Raw genomic sequence first — 19,194 nt, forward strand, 5'->3', positions numbered from 1 at the left:
GCTGAGCTTTTTTTATATCGACAGCACGTCTTAAAAAAAACAGACAAACGAGAGCTGTGTACACGTAAACGTGACGGCGACTGTGGCTAACGTTCCCAAAGTCCCAATGAGAATGGAAGTTGCATCCTGTCTAGGAAACTAAAGCGCTAACATTAAATAGGCATACAAAGTAGAGAAAACTACAACTCCCAGGGAGCCACCGCGCGTCACTGACGGAGAAAAACAAATCTCATCGCCCATGAAAAGACAGACCAGAAGAGTTCCGTGTCTCCAACTTTGACGACAGGCCACGGCAGTGAGTAACAAGGGAGCTTCAACAGAAGGTATGGGATTTTTCTAATCACAATTAAAGCATTGTGATATTACGTACTTTAGCGTACGTTCAGAAAAAAATAGACGAGGAATTTGTGTTCTGTAGCTTATTCCTGTAAGCAGTGGCAATAACCTCTTGCTGTTGACTGTAACTGCCCCTCACGATGTACACTCGAGGTCATTTAAGCGCTGTTGTTGTGGAGTATCTTTGCTTTGCTTGCACGTTAGTTTTGTCGAAGGGCATTGATATTGTGGTTCAATAATCATCCCCGTTTTTAAGGTGCAAATAAGTTCAATAACAGGTGCTAGTATTCTCAGTGCTGAGTCAGGTGTGTTCTTTCGTACTTGTTCAACGTCTCGTCATTGATGATGATGATGATGATGATAATAATTGAAGGGTTAAAAAGTCTTTCTCTGGACAGCATGTTCAGCAAAGCACCAGCTGCGACATTAAATGTATGTGCTGTTGATAAGACCAGGGGCCTGCAGACAAAAAGAATGTTTTAAAAATCCCAAGGAATTATTTTTGTGAAGAAGGCCAACTGTAACTACGTGCTTTTAGAAAACTGATATAGCTCAATTACGTGGACATCTTCTGATTAAAGTAGAAGTTTGCTTAACCAATAGAAATTAATTAAGATTGAAGTTTTTTTTCTTGTTGAGACTTAAGCTCTTTTTATTCTTTATCGAGTAAGTGTATAAAAGGTCAGCTGTAACTTTTTGTGTTAGAACCATCTTCCTAATTCTTCCTCTCTTTGGCCAAATATACAATAAACTCCTCTTCTGCTCGACAAAAAGGTCTGCGGTGGATTTTTACTCTACAAATAATAATAATAATAATACTGTAGTTCTCTGTAAATCTCTCTCCTTCCTGTCGTGCCTGTGTTTTAGCAGAAGACACTAGGCGCAGGTGACACTGCGCAGCACAGTGACCAGCTGGGAACAGGAGCAGAAATGTGAATCCACAGGGACTGTCTGTCAGCTCTCACACAGAGTCAAAGAGTGTAGGGAGTAATGCTGCTGTTGGAGACCGAGTTAAAGAAACGTACTGTGAGTATAACAAGAGTCGACAGTCTTCATTATGAAATATTTGAAACCCTGTGGGACCAACCTGTTAAAAATGCAGTGTGTTTCGTATTTGGGCCTGACCTTTCTGACAGAGACCGAGCAGTGTGATAAAGAAGGGGAAAAAGTCATTTGGACTTACTCTGGCAGAGTTGTTTTTTGTGGTTTTTCTCCTTGTCAAATCGTTCTGGGCCTGTGTTGGTGAGGGCAGGCTGCCTTGAAGGTCCTGCATTGTGGGGGGGGGGTCGGTGGAGGACAGGTCCTCTTTGAAACAGAGGCCAGATGCAGGACAGAGTGGCACCACAGCGACTGACGGTGTCTGCCTCGCACCTTCCTCTGTCTGGGTCTGTGTCCGGCGGGAATCTCTCCCATCAGGGGAACCAGTCCTGCTGGAGAAGTCATGCAGAAGAAAAAAAAATGTTTCTTTTTTTAAAAAAAGAATAAACCCAAAAGAAACCTCACAATTAGAAAAAATACACTTATATTTTGTTATGAATTATGAATATCTAAATTCCTCTTACGCAAGTTGGAAATAGAGGTGTCAGCAAACATTGATATCTTGTGCAAGTTAGGTGTTTCAGAAAGCAATAACAGGAAACATTAAGGTCAAGACAGGCTGTCTTGTTGTGATATCTCAGGATTCAGCCCAGGGTGTTTCTTTTCTTCCCAGAATTCTGTGACCCCCATGTTGCTGCCTGTTTTTGCCCAATGATATTGAAGGAGGAGCCCGAGGATTAGAATGATCAGAAATCAGGAGGAAGACGTAAGAAAATGTCTTTATTTCTGGTAACTGAAACTGTACAGCTAGACCAGGTCAGGGGCCCAAGCTCCACCGATCTTCTCCTTCCTTTGGCGCTGCTTTGTGTTTGCTGGCTGTTTCACACACCTCACCTTCCTGGTCCTTGTTACGTGGTACATGAGTGTCCTGTGTCTGCTGCAGTATTGATCATACCTAGATCAGCACTTCCAACTTGTCTGACTTTACAGAAAAACAAAACAATTTCTCTTGACCGTATTCAAGGGGAAAGTTCACTTTGTCAGAAGATGCCTGACCCAAGCCCCCTCGCTCTCCGCTCTGCTGTGTCTCCCGTGCAGGAGTTCATCGCTGTGAGGGTCCAGGATCCAAAAATACAGAACGAGGGATCCTGGAACTCCTATGTGGACTTCAAAATATTCCTCCACGTAGGTACCGCATCTACAGTTCCAGACGTGTCTGAATTCCGCTGTTAAAAGTGCCTCGACTGGGACCTCCTGCGAGAACTTTAATTCCATGGAGAAGTGAGTCTGCGGACAAACGCCGCTGTAGTTTGGCCAGAGTCCTGTCAATGGATGCACTGGAAGGGGTCAGCGTGTCTTGAGGCCAGTTCCAGGCTGAGTGTGGGGATCACTGTCTCCTGACCGGGCCTTCATGAGGAAGGATTAGCTGTTAATAGGGGGAATGGTCCTAAGACCGTTTTCTCCTTTAATTCGCAGTATCAAGTTATCTGAACTTTGCTTTAAACCTCTTAACTTGGGCAGTAAAGTAGCCCAGTGGGAGAGGCTGTTTTAAAAGGGATGGGAGAACTGCAGACTCACCCCTTGGGGCAGTATTGGTCCGTGTCACTGTGGAGGCAGATGGGTGAGGGTAACCCCTCTTCAGAAGACCGGGGAAAGAATCAGAGTCCAGGCTGCAGAGCAGAAGCGATGATCAGGCCTTCATTTCAGCTGCAGTTCAGGCGCCATCCAGCAGCATGCGAGGAACAAAAGGCTTTTGTCTCCTTTTTCTTTCTCTCCCCGTTTCCCCTGGCAGAGCTCTCTTTACAGCCAGATTAGAGAAGTTACAATCCTCACTCCCACACAGCCCCCGTTTCCAGCAGCTGGGTGACAGCCCTCTCTTGCCTTCCTGTGATCAAAACCTGAATTTGTAGCTGCCCGCAGTCCACGCATTATGTCAGAATCACAAGAATATATTGTTAACAAAAGAACCATTTTAAACGAAGATGCTTTTTACAGATGCAAGGTCACTGGGGCTTCAATTATAGGCAGAAGTGTTATGATTGCAATAATTTTGAGGTTATCGCGGTGTTATATAAAAGATATATTAAAAAAATTCTTCAACTGCGAACACGAGTGTCTACTCCAGCTCAGCTCTGAGAGGCCCAGAGCCATTTGCACCAGTTTCTCTGCCTTTTCCCTGTTCTGAAAGGGTCAGTGATACAAAGAGACTGTGAAAACCAACTGCTTTGTGCCCTGGGTGGGCACAATGACCTAGAGTCTAGCTGACCTAAACTGCAGCCCATATCAAACAGCAGCAAGGAAGCTGGCCCAGTCTCGTTTTCACACTTCACAGGGTGCTGACCAGCGTCAGCCCACTCAGAAAGTAAACAGTGATGGTTCCTCTTTAGGGCCGAAATCAAGCAAATTTCACCTCGTGAGCAACAGAGAGGCTGTGCTGCGATATCAGAATATATGTAGCTTGACAGACACTCTTCCCTTTAAAACGGGCACTGTTCCATGTGAAGTACCTTACAGTCCTAAGGAACTCTGGGACTTTCCAGAAAGCTCAGATTCCACATCTCGCTTCCTGCTGCTTCCAAACAGCAGCTCGTCTGCTCTCCCTAGATAATAATTGATGGCTTCTTCAGCAAGAGGAACTTGCTCAGTGAGGAGACTCTTTTGCCTGGGTGGAGGCTGGCGGGCTGGTTCTGTCTGTATAGAGGCACATTTGTGCTTGAGCACGCGACTGGAGCGAGGGAGGATATGCAAAGCCTGTTTTGTGTCGCTGGTGAGAGACGGTGCTTTGACTGCGAGACTCACTGGTGGGTCATCTGTAAACCCCGTTCAAACACTGACATTTCACTTCCTGAAGAGTGCAACCTGCAGATCTCAGGCTCTCCTATTTATTGTTTGGTTTCCTACTTGTACTGCATCACCTGAGTTAAAAACGTTTAATATTTTAAAGCTTTTGTGTGGCTCAGTTGAGCTGCTTTTAAACTCTTGTAAGGAGTTTAAAAGGGAGGGAGCCTTGTTTAGTTTCTGTGTTGCTCTATGATTATTATTTCTATAAAATTATTAGTGCAGCTGCCTCACAGCTCTTGGGTCCTGGGTTCGATTCGGAGAGCGTGCTTGTTCTCCCTGTGTTTGTGTGGGTTTTCTCTGGGGGCTCCAGTTTTCTCCCGTGGTCCAAAGCCATTCTGTCCTGTTTAAATGGGGTCTCCCGGCTATTCCTGAGGGACGGACAGCCAATCCAAGTTGCAGCCCGAGGAATTAAAGGCGTGCAAACCAAGCAGGCAGCTGAAGAGTGTTCAGATGCCCAGATGCACCACACGCGTGTCTGCCGAGGGCTGGAGAGCACTGATCTCCCTTCTGTGCCTCCCCCCTTGCCAAAACGGACCCGCCCCAGAGGCCACTGAAGAGATCTCAGCCCCCGGAGAGAGAGAGAGAGATTTCATTCGGCACTAAATCAGCGTCCCCTCACTGTGGCTTAATCTCCGCAGACCAACAGCAAGGCCTTCACCGCCAAGACCTCCTGTGTGCGCCGGCGATACAGCGAGTTTGTGTGGCTGAAGAAGAAACTCCAGAAGAATGCCGGATTAGTGTGAGTATTCAGGGCTGTGTGCCAGACTGCGCCACTGTCGTAGTGGTGGCGGTGGCAACACTATATAGTGCTATTATTTATAGCTGCTGGAGGAGTAGAGTAGAGGTTGTGTAGTGGTTAGAATTAGAATTACTTGTGTATAACTCGAGCAGAGGAGTCTCTCGCTTACCGTTTTTTGTCTCACAGCACATCATGTATGATGTCTAAGCCAAAACTCTGTGCCATTGTGGGGGGGAAAAAAATAGTTTAATAGTCCAGTTGAAATCAAAGCTGAAAAGAACTTGAGGTTGTAACTGGTTTCACTGGTGGCCGGTGACCCAGAGCTCTGACTGGACTCGGGACGGGCCACGACCTGGGTCCGAGGGGGCAGATGGCACCTGCATGGCACAGCTGTCCCTAACCCCCCGCACCCTGCCCACAGGCCGGTGCCCGAGCTGCCTGTGAAAACACCCTTCTTCACGCTCGGCGACGAGGACTTCATCGAGAAGAGGAGGCAGGGCCTGCAGCACTTCCTGGACAGGTCAGTGTCGGTCAGTACCGGTCAGCAGAGCTCCTCCTGCTGGGACGCCCTGAGGGATGGACTGGGCCTAATCCCCCAGCAGGGGTTGACTTTATCCTGTAATAATAATCCACAAAAAAACAGGCCGTTAGGTCGCCAAGGGGAGAACATTATTAATTGGGCGAGCCCGATCAAAGGAGAGACTACGACTGTGATTCATTTACAGCACACTATGTTAAAGGATGGGCGATTAACACACGCAGTCTTCAGGAGAGCTTGAGCCCCCTTCACGTGTAAAAAAGTCCTGTTTGCACTGGAATACCTAGTTGATTTAACCAGGTTTGATGGAACGCTTAGGTGAAATTATTATTTACCCCAAATAAGCTTAACGCAACACCAGGACTGGCTTTGCTAAGTGTGTCCCTCAGCCCGGAAATTGTACCTTTTCGTCTAATCAGATTTTACTGGCGAGCGTTCTAGACCGCAGACGTCCGTGAATCAGAGCTGTGCTCTGGCTCGGCGGGTCAGCAGCAGCGGAGTTCTGGGCAGCTTCGTTAGCGGGCAGGTGCAGGGGGCAGTGCAGCCGGTGCTGATGGAGATGGATGGAGAGAGACGACAGCCGCCACCGCCGCCCCCATCGCGCTCGTGTTCAACAGACATGCAGCTTGTAAATTAATGTAGTAAATCTCTCCTCGCGGCCCCGTGAAATATGGCCGTGTTTAGCCCCATTTAGTTTTTTTCCCCACTCTGTAATAAAACCTATTCTGGATTTTTTTTTCCTGGTTCTTTGGATGGGGTGCCATATAAATGGCTGACCCTGCGCTCTGACCCCAAGCTTCTCTCCCTGTCTGTGTGTCTAATGGAGAGCAAGCTGGGGTCTGTGAAAAGACCAATTCTTAATACAAGAAATTGTATGTGGCCAATAAAGTGATCTTCTCTCATCTCTTATCTTATCTACTGACAAGGGTTTTAGGAAGGTAGAGCAGGCAGTTCAGTTCTTACTGTCAGCTCCTTCTCGGTTCAGAGGGGCAGGCCACTAGGAGGGGGGAGTTCTTGGATCCGTGCGGCGCTGCAGAGATGGACCGGTCCGGTCCCGGCTCTCATCTCATCTCTCATCAACAGAGAGTTAAACCGGAGTATTTGGAATGAGCCAGACAGCAAGAACAACTGTTCTTCCGCATCAAAACATTAGTCAAAGAACCAAGGGCAGGAGAGCTGGAAAATTACTGATTATGTGTGTTTTCCTCTTATCTAACCTGCGAAATATAACATTACATGTATATAAGCTGCTGTACGTCTTGCAGTATCTGTCTCCTGCAGTGTCTCCTACTGCACGTGTTGCAAAGTGTTTCGGTTTGAAGACCGTTCCACTGGGTCCTAATCTCTCCGTTTGAAGGCTGTCCTTGACGCAGTCGCAGTAAATAAATCCAGATCTGTTCTGTGTTCCTGTTGTCCCGAGCGACATCCTCTTAGCCCTACGGCTGGGTCTTGTCGCTGCAAGGCGCTCAGCGTGTTTTCAGGGGGCCGTGGGTGTGTCTGCCCACTCCAGGGTCCTGCACATGACGGTGTTCCTGTCGGACAGCCAGCTGCACCTGTTCCTGCAGACGCAGCTGGCCCCAGCGGACATCGAGGCCTGCGTGCAGGGCCACACCCACTACACGGTGACGGACGCCATCCTCGGCTACGCCTCCTCCAATCAGGGCTGGGCTCAGGAGGAGGAGGGCAGGACCCAGGAGCCCGGCCTTCTTTCTGTGCCATACGAATGGGCAGGAAGGTGAGACATGTTGCTTTCACATTAACATGCAGTTTTACTGCTGTCTTCCTGTAGCCAGCTCGTACGTCTCTGTACACCAGTCTGTATGTCTGTCAGCTTGTGAATCCATCCCTCTGTGAACCTTTGAGTTCATCCATCCAGCCATTTTCACTTCCTCCTGGTGAGGGTCGCGGTGAAGCCGGAGTCAGGCAAGCAACGAGTGCAAGGCAGGGTACACCAGGCAAGTGCAAGCCAGTCAGACATGGGGACAATCTGGAGGCCACAGTAAGGGCCGAGGGGGGAAATTTGGCCCGGACACCGGGATAACTCCCTACTCTTCTCGAGAAATGCCCGGAAATCTTTAATGACTCACCTGAAAGACGGCGCCCACTACAGTATAGTGTCCCTGCCACTATACCAGGGCATTAGGACCCACACAGACCACAGGGTGGGTGCCCCCCGCTGGTCCCACTAACACGACTTCCAGCAGCAACCATAGCTTCCCAAGAGGTCTCCCATCCAGGTACTGACCAGGCTCAACCCTGCTTGGCTTCAGTGGGGCTGCCAGTTGAGAGCTGCAGGATGATATAGCTGCTGGCTCCCCTTTGGGTTCAGTAACAGATAAAGGTCTCAGCGCCCTGTGTCTGAAAAGGCTTATTCAACTTATTCATAATGAATATTCGATATTCAATTTTATTAAATGCAACAATTTTGTATTTAAAGTGCTCTTCTCAGGCTGCTGAACATTCATTAATTCTAGCCAGTTCTTTTAATTCTTTTAAAAAGACTTTTCTTATTCTGAATTTAAGGCTAAATTACTATGCACCAAGATAATGCCTTTGTAACTGTTCCTTAATCCCATGTTAATGCAACCCTGGTAAATGCAGGTAATTATTGTGCGATCATCTGTTTTTCTTATATGCAACAATGGACATACACATTCATTAAGACTGTGGCTGCATACAGAAATCAGGAACTAATGAAGATGTACACCACATTTTAAAATTAAGAGTCCTGAGTTGCCTATCATTGAGGCCTATGTGTGCTAAAAGCGAGGGAAAGAACATTATTTTCAGGTATTGTCCTCTTAATTTGTCAGGAACAGGGCACAATTAACACTCAGCAGAGCAAATGTGAAAAAGAGGACAGATTCTCCCAACTTCTCCAGTGAGAGAAAGGGCATTAGTCGTTATTAAACTCTAGTTGAATGTACACAGAATTGAAGAGACGGTGTTGCAGTCTAAGCAAAGTCAATCTCAAGACCCTGAAGTAACTGTTATTCAGCTGGGGATCAGGGGGTCACACTGCGTGTTTTAAGACTGGTGTTTTGTCACAAGGGCACAGAACAATCACCAGAAAGGTACAGGTACCTGCGTGTTACAGTATTTGTTAAGATGCTAGATTGATAATATAACCTTTATTTTATATACTGTAGCACCTTCATGGCGCGTCATCTCAAAGTGCAAGATTGATTCCCAACAGACAAGACGTCTCTCCACAGAGGAGGAAACAGGAAGGGGTGCAGCCTCAGTACTGGATAAATGACACTCTCTCTGTTTTTACCTGGGCAGGGGAGTCTGTCCCGATAACTAGTCTCCGAAGTTTCAACATCAGTTTCTTTTCCTGACGCAAAACTGCTCTTTTAGCATTAAATCAACTTCTCGCAAATCTCTCCCTTAAAATATTCAGCTACCATAAGGAGGGAACAGAGGTGTTTCCCGAACCGGAAATAACGAATGACATGCTGATGTTAACGAACGTTGGCTTCAGTGATGTTGAAATGAAAAGACTGGATTTTTCCTCTTTCTTTCCGAAGCCCCACCCCGGTCGTCCCTGCCGCCCAATGCGAGAGCAGCTCTGAGGGGGGCACCCCTGCGGACGACGCCCCCAGCCGAGCGGAGGGCAGGGACTGACCGCGCGGCACCAAGAGCAGCACTGGGGAAGAAAAACGGGACGCAGACCGGGTCGATTGATCGGCAGCTCCAAAGGGGGATTTCCCTACCCTTGCGGGGGACAGATGAGAGCCGGGACCGGACCGGACCGGTCTGTCTCTGCAGCGCCGCACGGATCCAGAACCCCCCCCTCCTAGTGGCCTGCCCCTCTGAACCGAGAAGGAGCTGACAGTAAGAACTGAAAAGCAAACCCTTTACAGGGGACAGTCTGGTCTTTAGGTGTCTAGGGTTTGGATTAATGGGAGTTTTAAGGGAATCAAAGCTGTATGTTGCCCAACAAGTAGGAAGAACACCTCAAGGGACCTATTTCCAGGGCCCTGCATCTCTGGAGACTTACAAAACCGCCTAGACCTTCTACTGTAAAGCTTTAGAAAAACACTTGGTTTTTGTTTTTTGAAGGCAGGAATGATACAAATTACTCCCCCCCACCACCACAACCTGATTCATTTTGCTTTGATTTGGGAGACCTTGTGTGAAACGTCTTAGGCACTGATGCCTTAGTAGGTGGCAGGTAACAGTTGACTTTCAACTCTGTTATGGGGTGGGATGCTTGTTTTGGATATTCAGATATGCAGAGCAAATGTTGAGTTACAAGGAGCCAAAGACTCCTGTGAAGTTTTTCAGACCCAAAGGCACGTGGATCCAGCTTAGGGTACAGCCAGCTTCACGATAGGATGTGCTGTATTTTCCACACATCAATGCAGGCCGGGGGCGTGAGGGATGAGGGAATTGGGATCAGACCCACAGTTCCCAGTTCGGCCTCTTGCTCTCTGTGCACGACAGTGCGCCGCAGTGGTCATGCTGTCGGATGAGATGTGAAAATGATCTGTTGTCAGTGACTGTGCATCAGCAGTTTGTGATTCACAGTTCCAGCCCCTAGTTTGTGGAAGTCATTGGGGATGAGTAACCGATGGTTTTCCACACATCATACTGCATACATACAGCAGCAGGTTCTCTCCAGACTGGCAGAAACAGTCCTAGTTTATCTGAAATGTTATTTTTACGTTTTCCTAAATTTGGAGTCTGTTTTTCATTGGTAAGGTAGAGACCAGCTTTAGACCTTCTGGTAGATTTCACAGGGAATAGAAAAAAATCTGAGAATTCCTCTGCTAATAGAACAGGGGAAGAACTTTAAACATTAAATACAAGTTTGCACATTCGAGACAGACGTTGTCTTCTCCTCGATAGCAGCTCAATTCAAATTCCCTTTACCAACATCAAATGAAGCAGAATGTGTTCCTGTTTCTGGAGTCTTTCATTCTCAGTCCAGTTGGAGTAAGGACCCGTGGGACAGAGCAGTGTCCATTATTCCAACATCTGAGGGCTTTAAGAACCAGCCATGACACTAAAACACAGCCTGACATACTTCATGTTGTAAACAGGAAAGGCAGCTTAACTGTAGCTGGATGATGGTAGTTTTGCAAAACGCGATTGAACTGTTTCAGAGGAATGGCACGACACAGACTTCAAGTCTCTATTCAATTTCAGACCACGTGGCAGCACACAGGAGCGTGGCTTCAGAGCTGTTTCTCTTTCAGCCCTTTCGTAAAAGGGACTTACTGTACACTTACCTGGGGGGGGGAGCTTTGAGACCACCGCTGTCCGGCATCGTGAGCACTGTTGTCACAGGTGAGGTGTCGTTTGGAAAAATGTTTCCAAGTGGTGGCGTCAGTTTCCCAGATGATGGCTGTGATTTCTGACCGAGGCTGAATTTCAGGTGCTCCACAGACTACCCGCAAGTTGCGGAGTTTGGTTTCTGGAGTCTTTCAGGGCGATTCTAATGCGACCCTGCTGGTGGCGAAGGTTAACGTGCGCACCCTGTTGAGCACTTGACTTCTTTATCATGTCACAGCTAAAGAGAGAGGTTTTCAGTCACAAGATGAACGGCTCGTTAGTGCATTCTGGCCCGGGGTGGGGGGGGACGTGCACGTCGGCAGGGGGGTCGTTTTTCTTCCGTGGGCAGGGACGGGCGAGAGGAAGGAACAGCACGTCAGGCTTCATTAGCGGCCCAGGGCCTATTTCGGTTCTCTCATTTTTCACAACGGTGGGAGCTGGTCTAACGTCGCAGCGCAAACAGAGGTGCCTTTGCAAAGGGAAAGGGGAGCGTTGCCGCGCGAGGAAGGAAAACGCTCTCTTTGTGCACTTTGCTGTACCGTGGCGTGAACGTGTATATCCAGCATGTGCCGCTGTGTGCAAAAGTTTGGGCACCCCTGGTCACAAAGTGAAAAGAAGTTAACACAACCTCTGCAGGGTCCAAACTTGACATTCTTCTGCACCTTTGAATGCACAATTACCCTTTATCTGTGGAATTTAACAGATTGGATACAGCTGTACAGTACACCTAGCTTTGACAGTACAGGGTGCTGTCTCCTGTACCTCACACAAGTTTATTTACTTACCCCAAGAAGCAGTTTGGCAGTGTGCTCTTGGCAGGGGATCCTTGTTCTAGCGTTACGAAAACGCCCTTCTTGTGAAGGAGCTCTGGAGCAGCAGGGTCTGACTCCAGTCCTGGGAGCTGCAGACCGGGTAGGTTCACAGGTAGCTTTGAAACATCAGTGTGCAGGGTTCCAGACAGGCTGCTGACTCCTCCTAATTAAGCAGCTAATCGTCAGGATGGCTGCCGGAGCGAAAAGAACAAGACCGGGGCTGGACACTCCCACCAAAGTGAATAGAGGCAGAGGGTGACCAGGACTGAGGTTTGCGACAGTGTGAGCCCTAGAACTGGGGCTAGGATTAGTACTTCCTCTGAGATGCACCTCCCACCTGTCAGCAAGTATGAGTTTTCAAATTCTAAAGCAACCTTTCATTACAGCTTACAGCTGGGTGCTTTGTCAGATAAAGGTGCCATGGTGATTCTAGCGACTTGTGTCGTGTGCAAAGAGTTGTGTATTGCCTTTACACTGGATTCATTTTTAGGACAGAAAGTTGTATTTCTAGATGTAGACATGCACAGATCTTTGTTTTAACTGAATTCTGCCGACTGCGCACAGTGTGTGTGAATCTCCCATGGGCACAGCTACTGATGGGAGCGCGGGGTGACTCTTGGCACTGCCTGTGCCACTTTGTTCCCCACTGAGCGCACAGAGGGGGAGCTGCAAGTGCACAGGAGTATCGGCTGCCGCTGTGAAAACAGAAGTGCAGGAAATGATGATTTTCACAGGCGCCACCCTAGTTAAGTCCTCAGACCAAGAGTAAGAAACACTAAAAAGTGTTAGAAACAAGAGCACGCCATTCTGAACACCTATCTGAGAACTCATACAGTGGCAACCTCGGTGTCCAGTTTATCGAAGACCTTTTTTGCACTGAAGTGTTTCTTAACCTCACTGACGCTCAGTAGCTGTCTTATGTAGCTTTGCAGAGCTGTTGTTCAGAACTGTACAGACCCACTGCTCGTAACTCAACAGTGCCAGATTGGTGGTTTCTAGAGAATCAAATAATGAAATAACTTTTCTTCAACTGACTTCGAGAGCATCGAGGCCCGAGTTGAAGCCCTGCTTGTCTCCTTGGGCATTGTTGAATAGTAATTTGAATTTTGTGAGAAGCGGCCCTCTCGGCCGCAGAGAGTCCGAAGCTGTGCTCTTGGAGAAGCAGGCGCGAGCTGCAGGATGTGCTGATGTTTGAGAATGCGTGCCGAGAGCAATGTGTACAGGCGCCTGACTGGGATTACTGAGTGACACTGAGTAATGAGCAGAGAAACAGGAACTGGAACTGCACACACGCCAGTCCCATCCCTGAAAAGCAATGTAAACAATTAAATTATAACACAGACACTTTAGGTTATTGTGAAATGTGAATAAAGTGAATATTTGCATTGACAGTTTCCTTGTGCAAGTTGTTTTTTTTTCCGGACAAACTCTTCACGATATGAAACGGATGGATCTTCAAGTGTGTCAGACTCCACTCTTGGGTTTTCTTAAATTTCACATCTGAGCAGGTTCCTGTGGTTGTTCGTGAGATGATTAATTATGTGCCTTGTAATTAAAAGTGATAAAGTAACCCAGAATTCTGTGGCTTCTTGGCATCTCAACGCAAAGTAACTCCCCAAGCCTGCCTCTCTCCGCGGGCACCCTGCCCAGTGTACAGGGGAGGCTCTGCCCAGTTTGCCTGCTGGGCAACTGGATCTGTCAAGGGTTTCTGTAAAGTTTCTTGTAGTTTGCTACTGTGAAACTAAAGCGGCACAACTTAAAATAGGAATAATTAAATGATCATGTTTTTCGTTTTTATAAATGGATTTTAGCAGCGGAATTCCAGCACATCACTCCAAGATGTGGAATATGTGGATGGTATTGGGATGAGTGTATTGTTTAATTCGAGTTATTTTCCCTGCTGGCATTGGCTGAGATTCCCTTTGTTGTGATGTGCAGTCCATGCTTTCTGAGTTCCCAGCTCACTTGTCCCAGTATGGAAACAACAACAACAGTCACCATCACTTTTCTCAACACTCCACCCAAAGTGCTTTACGGGTAATGGGGATCCCCTCCGCCACCACCAGTGTGCAGCCCCACCTGGATGATGCACCAGCAGCCATAGTGCACCAGTAGGCTCTCCACGTCAGCTAACATCTGATGACACCTCTGCTCTTTTCTGAGTACCTCTGCTAAGAAGGGTCCTGGGGATGAGATGATGAATTGGACAAGACATTAACAGGTGAGCAGAAGTCACAGCCTGCCATAAATTCTAAGCATTTAAAATCCAAAATAGCATTAACGGGAAGGAGTAAGGGCCTACAATGACCTAGATCAGTGTGATCTAACTCTGGCTCTGGAGGGCAGCTTATCAGCAGAGTTTCTGGGTCTCTGTCAAGTCTCAAGTCCCCTTCCTTGTGCTGTTTGGAGACCTGATGAAGCAGCAGGTGTCAGAGGTAAACAGATGATTGTGAAGAAACCACAGCAGAGAAACCACAGCCGAGAAAAGCTTCTGTATGGGAGTGAGGAGGGGAGGAAGGGAGGAAGGGAGGAGGGGGGGGGGGGGGGAGAAGGAAGAGAAAGACAGGATCTCCTGAGGCAAATCATGGAAAAATACTTTCTAGTGGAAATTCTCAGAGAGCAATCAGTGGGAGATAATAAAATCTATCTTCTGTCTCTCCCACCTGATTGAGCTAATTACCCCATTACTCACTCAGACCGCTGGGGCTGCTTCTCCGGACTCCTAATTAGCTCCCCGATCTGGGCTGATGGAGGCTGCGAGTGAGGACGAGTGGTGAAGCGAGAGAGAGCGGGGTGGGGGGGGCAAAGGGCTGGTAGAGAAGGCAAGAAGGTGGAGGTAGAGGCTCTGTGGCCCCTGTAACAATTTGCCATGTTAAAACTCAATCAGGGTACCTGGGGTTAAAGGTTACAGCACCTTAACAAGTAAAGAATGTTACCTACCACTGAAAACCTGCTTAGGGATGTCAGTACTGGGCCATGAACAACAAATAATACTAAAAACAGTGCCGTTTATATTACACACTAAAGCCAGAATGATTAGCTAGTGTGTTTCTGGACCTTGATAATGATTATGTCAGGTGCAATGAAATCATGGCACTATCTTCTGGTCCCCAATAGTGAAGACAAATGACTTCACTATACCTAAACTGGACTGTTCGCTGTAAATGAGCACAATATTTTACCTGCATTCTCTCAAATCGGGGCTCAGGCTTGCAAAACCACTGACCTTAGGCGTTTTAATTTCTCAGTAACCACACTTACAAAATATACTATTCGTGTTGTCATTGTTGCATATACTGTATACATCACCAAAAAGTGTTTCTCTGTTCAGGAAGTTAATCTACTGTGAAGAACAATAATATTCATTTCACATGAACCAAAACGGCATTGTTTTTGCAATAGCCATGCTATATCCAATCAGTAAATGCCAATGAGCCGATCAGACCTGAGCAGCCTCTCTCTGGGAGGTGGTGGAGAACTGGTGTGCTTGAATAAAACCCAGACAGACAGAAAGGGGGATGACATGCACACTTCACACAGAGGCACACAAATTACTCAAGACTGTTTGAGTCTTAGAGATGGAGATAGGCAAGGTGGAAATTTTCAAAAACTCCATGCCTTGGTCACATACAACATGCTGATGGTATGAAAAACTCCTTGAACTCAACTAATGCTTAACGGAAAAAACTACGGAGAATATTTTTAACTTTTCGTGTCTAAGCACATGGCTGCACCCTGCAACTGTCAAGACCTTTGCCTGTAACCCTGGTGCCACCTTTAGAGACACACCCCAACCCCTCGTTTCAGTCTAACAGGCAAGTAGGAAGGGGCAGGGCATACCTTGTTCGGGTCCTCGTCCACAGCCTTCTGCTCTCCTGCAGACCAGGGAGAGACTGCAGCAGTCTCTAAGCCTGATTCTCTTGTGGGGAAGCACAGTTTGCAGGTTTCAAATTTACACACTGTAATTTGTTTATCTTGCAATTAGTAATCTCGGGAACCTCATGTGTCAACTCTATGGTTACTACATGCTTAAGTGTTTATACTATACTGTATGTTTCCAGTTTACCTCTGGATAAATTGATAGTGTGGATCTATTTATGATGGACAATGAAAGTCTCCAAGATACCGGCTAGTAAACCGCAGTTTTCCCAGCTGAATCCAAAATGAAGTAATTAATGTACAGTTAAGAGTTTCATGAGCCCAGTGTCTCATGATGCACACATTTCCTCCCTTCCCATTCCTAGACCTTCTTAGTTCAAACATGCAAACTACATATGATACACAGAAATGGAATATATTTTAGGAGCTAATGTACAAGTGCACCTAAATCCATCTGAAGCAAGCCAGCTAAAGATTGCAGAGTATGGAACAACCCTGCCACCTTGTGGCTAGAGATATTTTATATTTCACTAAATAATTGAAATCGGTACTGACAATGAAAATATAAATTGCTACATAATGCAATTAAATACTGCGCATGATAACGAAGTGGTGCATATATTCTTCGTATAAGGTTTTTGTAAAGATAGAAAAATCGCCCATTTAATTACACAGAATATCTTTCAGCGCAGTTAGGGCAACACAACGTCAGACAAAGGAAAACTATCTTTGGCTTGCCGATATCCTAAAAGTCTTTTGCAGAATATTAAATATACATAGTACACAGGAGAAAATACCCCTAAAATATCAGCAATGGATAAAACCATTACCACAGGTTGCCGGCAGGTGGCAGCACAGAAGACGGTGGGTTTGTTTTCTGAGCAGAGTGTCGGCTTAGCAAAGTGACGAACTCTGTCGCGTACTACTGTCGAACCAAAAAATTAAAACATAATTAGAGCACATCTTAAAATAAAACACCCTATATGTGCCATAAAAAGGGTGGATCCAAAAGATGAATATTTAAAATCATTCAGTAAGCTGAATAAAATCTAAAAAAATTACTTAAACTCTTTCTATAGTCTGTTATTCCTATTTACCTATTAACATCCCTTACGTTTATATCAAAGTATAAGTTGCTGAATGTTTACATTTGTATTACTTTTGACATCTTTCTGAAATCTGGTATAGCACTTTCACAGTAATCTAATTACTGGATAATGAGGACACCGACAGCTTTGTAAAAAAGACTATCATTGGAACTTTTCTTCATTTCCACCTCAAGGCCACGGCACTGATCGGTTACTGTGCTGTCTTTGTGCAACAGAGACAGCAGTGTTTCAGTTAAGGTCCCCCGATTCCCAGATGATGGGACTCCTATTGGTAAGTTTGTTTAGCATTTGACAAGCCCCTGTGTGTGTCCCGCAAAATCAGCGCAAGACAGACCACGAGACAGCTCCAGGTGAACTGTCATGTGATGTCCCCTGGACTGGTGTGGACGAGAACAGCAAACAGGAGACACTGACGGTCTGAGACAGAAGAGGGACAGGGCCTCTTCACAGATACCCTCAACACAAAATCTCAAACTCAGGAGTGGGGAAAAACGATGCACGCTTCAAAACGACTCCCAGCATACCAGAGATCTGTACAAATGAAGTGCTTTTATTGATGTTTTACATCCTTAGAACTATCTCAGGTTGTCTTTCAGTGCAGAATAAAGTGAGTCGAGCTCTGTGGTTTCAGCGCAGTGCCGTTCAGACCTGAAACAAGGGAGGAAGAAATGAGTAAAGAAATTCTCTGGGGAGCAAAAATGTTGCTCTTCAGTCTTGTTAAGTTTTAATCTCTTTTATTTCAACGTGAAGCACACGTTTTGCGCTTTGCTCTTCAGAAACATGATACCTGCATGTTCATCCCTTGTGCTGCCAAGGAAAGCCAGAATTTTTAGACATAAGATTTTATAAACCATGTACAGTATTTTGATCACAGTAATAGAATTCTCAGTAAATGTTTACATACAGTATTTGTTGGATCATTTTTTTGCAAAATATCTTAAACTACTTTACCAAACTTAACAGAAACACAAAATATACGTATCAATTTCCTAGAAAGTAAAGTTTTGCCCCCTTTCTGAGAAGCAGCATTTAACAAAGACACGAACACAATTGGTGACGTTGTGCATGTAATTGATATTCAGCTACATTATAAAAAAAGCAGCTGTTTTCTAGTTTCAATGTGTTAAAAATCAATATACCATTACAGCAGTTCAAAAGGTAATGTTTTCACATGCGTGGTGAATCTGGCACCCAGCTGTAATAGTCATCTGGATGACGGTAAAAAGGAATGAAGAGCACGGAGCGCAATTATTAGTTGAACTAATTAAACGTTGCACAGGACTCGCACTAAATCAACCGCAGTTCCGCTTTTCACCAGCAGGTGGAGTTCACACCGCTGAGTCGGGCTGTGCCGCCGGTTCCGTCATATAGAAACCGCCCTGCTTCAGTAAGACGCGTTTTACGCCTCGGTTACAAATTAACAGAGATGTTTTTTAGCATCCTTTGAGGTTAAACAGGTTGTAGACACTTTTGCCCAAAGGTTTCATAAGTCTTCATTCAATTCGTTTTTTTAAAAATAACAAAACAAAACATTTCAAAAAGTGTTATTATTAAAGGGGTGAATTGCTTGCAGCATGTGCAGCATGAACTTGGAGGTCTCCCTGGAGTGTGTGAGCGAAGAGCTCAGCTGAATAGACATCTATAGGAAATAAAACTCACTCCCTCCTTTCGCTTGCAAAATCCCCACATGGCATCAAGATTTTTTTTGTTGTGTTCACTTGGAATGTGATTTGCTTCAGAACCAACAGCCAGCGCACTAGAAGACTAACAGCTTGGTTGAAAGACTTTGTCACTTGAGCTAACGCAGAGAACTGTATTCAGAGTGACTGACAACTTGAAAGATGACAAAGTTAATGCTGGTCTATATTGCGCAATGCTGTTGCAACACTGGGTTATGCTTCATTCAAATAATGTTTGATTCGTATGCAATTAACTGGATGTACGCTGACATACAGTACTCTCCAGGAGATTTACGCTGAAGTGGCTAGCATTGCTTATTTTCAGTTCTGTGCAACAAGAGAAATTCTTTTATGAGAAGGGGATATGTGGTGTCCACTTTGTGTGTGATTTGTTCAGAACCAACTAGGGGACGCTGCTGGGAATACAGATGGGATTTAGAGAGAACAGGAAGGAAGCAGAAAAAGAGGAATGTTCTTCATTACTTGTGCTTCTTCATTTTTATCCTGATAACTACACAACGTTTGTCTCTCCAAATTCAGAGCTGCATAGCTTGTTTTTAAGACTCTTCTCGTGTAGTTACGCAACACTGAAGTGTTTTTCATCTCGGATATCTAAATTTCCTGTGTCATTGCTTAAATTTCAATTTTTTTTTAAAAGAAAAACAACTGTCTCTAAAAAGTACAGCAGGGGATGCCGTGAATTACAGCACAGTGTTAGGAGAGGTGGTAATAAATTTAAGTCCCTGAAGAGACTGAACTGTAAAAAGGAAATTAAAGTTTATGCACTCAGCACTGTGCCAGGAGTTTTGCTTTATTCTATTTGATTAAACACTGTACCATCAACAAGGACGATGATTTAACCAGTGAAATGAGAAAACGGAACAAAACCGAGCTGAATCACAGCTCTCCCCTCCACAGCAGTGGCTGGAAGCCCTGTCACTGA

The 19,194-nt window shown here is 45.9% G+C and overlaps 2 protein-coding genes across 11 annotated transcripts in view; one reads left to right on the forward strand and one right to left on the reverse strand.

The window, feature by feature from the left end:
* Positions 1 to 121: 121 nt before the first annotated feature.
* Positions 122 to 12,975, forward strand: LOC148814805 (sorting nexin-11-like). Of its 9 annotated transcripts, none has more exons than XM_088906370.1 (8): positions 122 to 323; positions 1,204 to 1,362; positions 2,048 to 2,140; positions 2,473 to 2,559; positions 4,854 to 4,954; positions 5,376 to 5,484; positions 7,003 to 7,227; positions 8,642 to 12,975. In XM_088906370.1, exons 3-8 carry the CDS (start codon positions 2,117 to 2,119, stop codon positions 8,831 to 8,833), a joined length of 738 nt encoding a protein of 245 aa, XP_088762496.1. In that variant the 5' UTR covers positions 122 to 323; positions 1,204 to 1,362; positions 2,048 to 2,116; the 3' UTR covers positions 8,834 to 12,975. The 9 variants fall into 9 exon arrangements, 8 of the variants coding, with proteins under 8 accessions (XP_088762496.1, XP_088762501.1, XP_088762503.1 ...); XM_088906375.1 differs by having other exon boundaries at positions 9,023 to 12,975; XM_088906377.1 differs by having other exon boundaries at positions 5,376 to 5,474.
* Positions 12,976 to 17,102: 4,127 nt separating this feature from the next.
* Positions 17,103 to 19,194, reverse strand: part of skap1 (src kinase associated phosphoprotein 1) — a 162,783-nt gene continuing 160,691 nt past the window's right edge. For both annotated transcript variants that reach the window (XM_088906258.1, XM_088906257.1), the window contains exon 13: positions 17,103 to 17,220. The gene's annotated coding sequence lies outside the window, so the exon portion shown is untranslated. The remainder of the gene's footprint in view (positions 17,221 to 19,194) is intronic.

The sequence above is a fragment of the Atractosteus spatula genome, chromosome 26 (assembly GCF_055471065.1).
Source record: "Atractosteus spatula isolate fAtrSpa1 chromosome 26, fAtrSpa1.hap1, whole genome shotgun sequence".
NCBI classification, from domain to species: Eukaryota; Metazoa; Chordata; class Actinopteri; order Semionotiformes; family Lepisosteidae; genus Atractosteus; species Atractosteus spatula.

Excerpts from the sequence above, each read along its gene's own strand:
- LOC148814805 (XM_088906370.1), top strand. The coding sequence starts at position 2,117 with ATGATCAGAAATCAGGAGGAAGAC. Across the intron at positions 4,955-5,375 it reads CAGAAGAATGCCGGATTAGT|GCCGGTGCCCGAGCTGCCTG; the intron begins GTGAGTATTCAG and ends CCCTGCCCACAG. Across the intron at positions 5,485-7,002 it reads TCCTGGACAGGTCAGTGTCG|GGTCCTGCACATGACGGTGT; the intron begins GTCAGTACCGGT and ends TGCCCACTCCAG.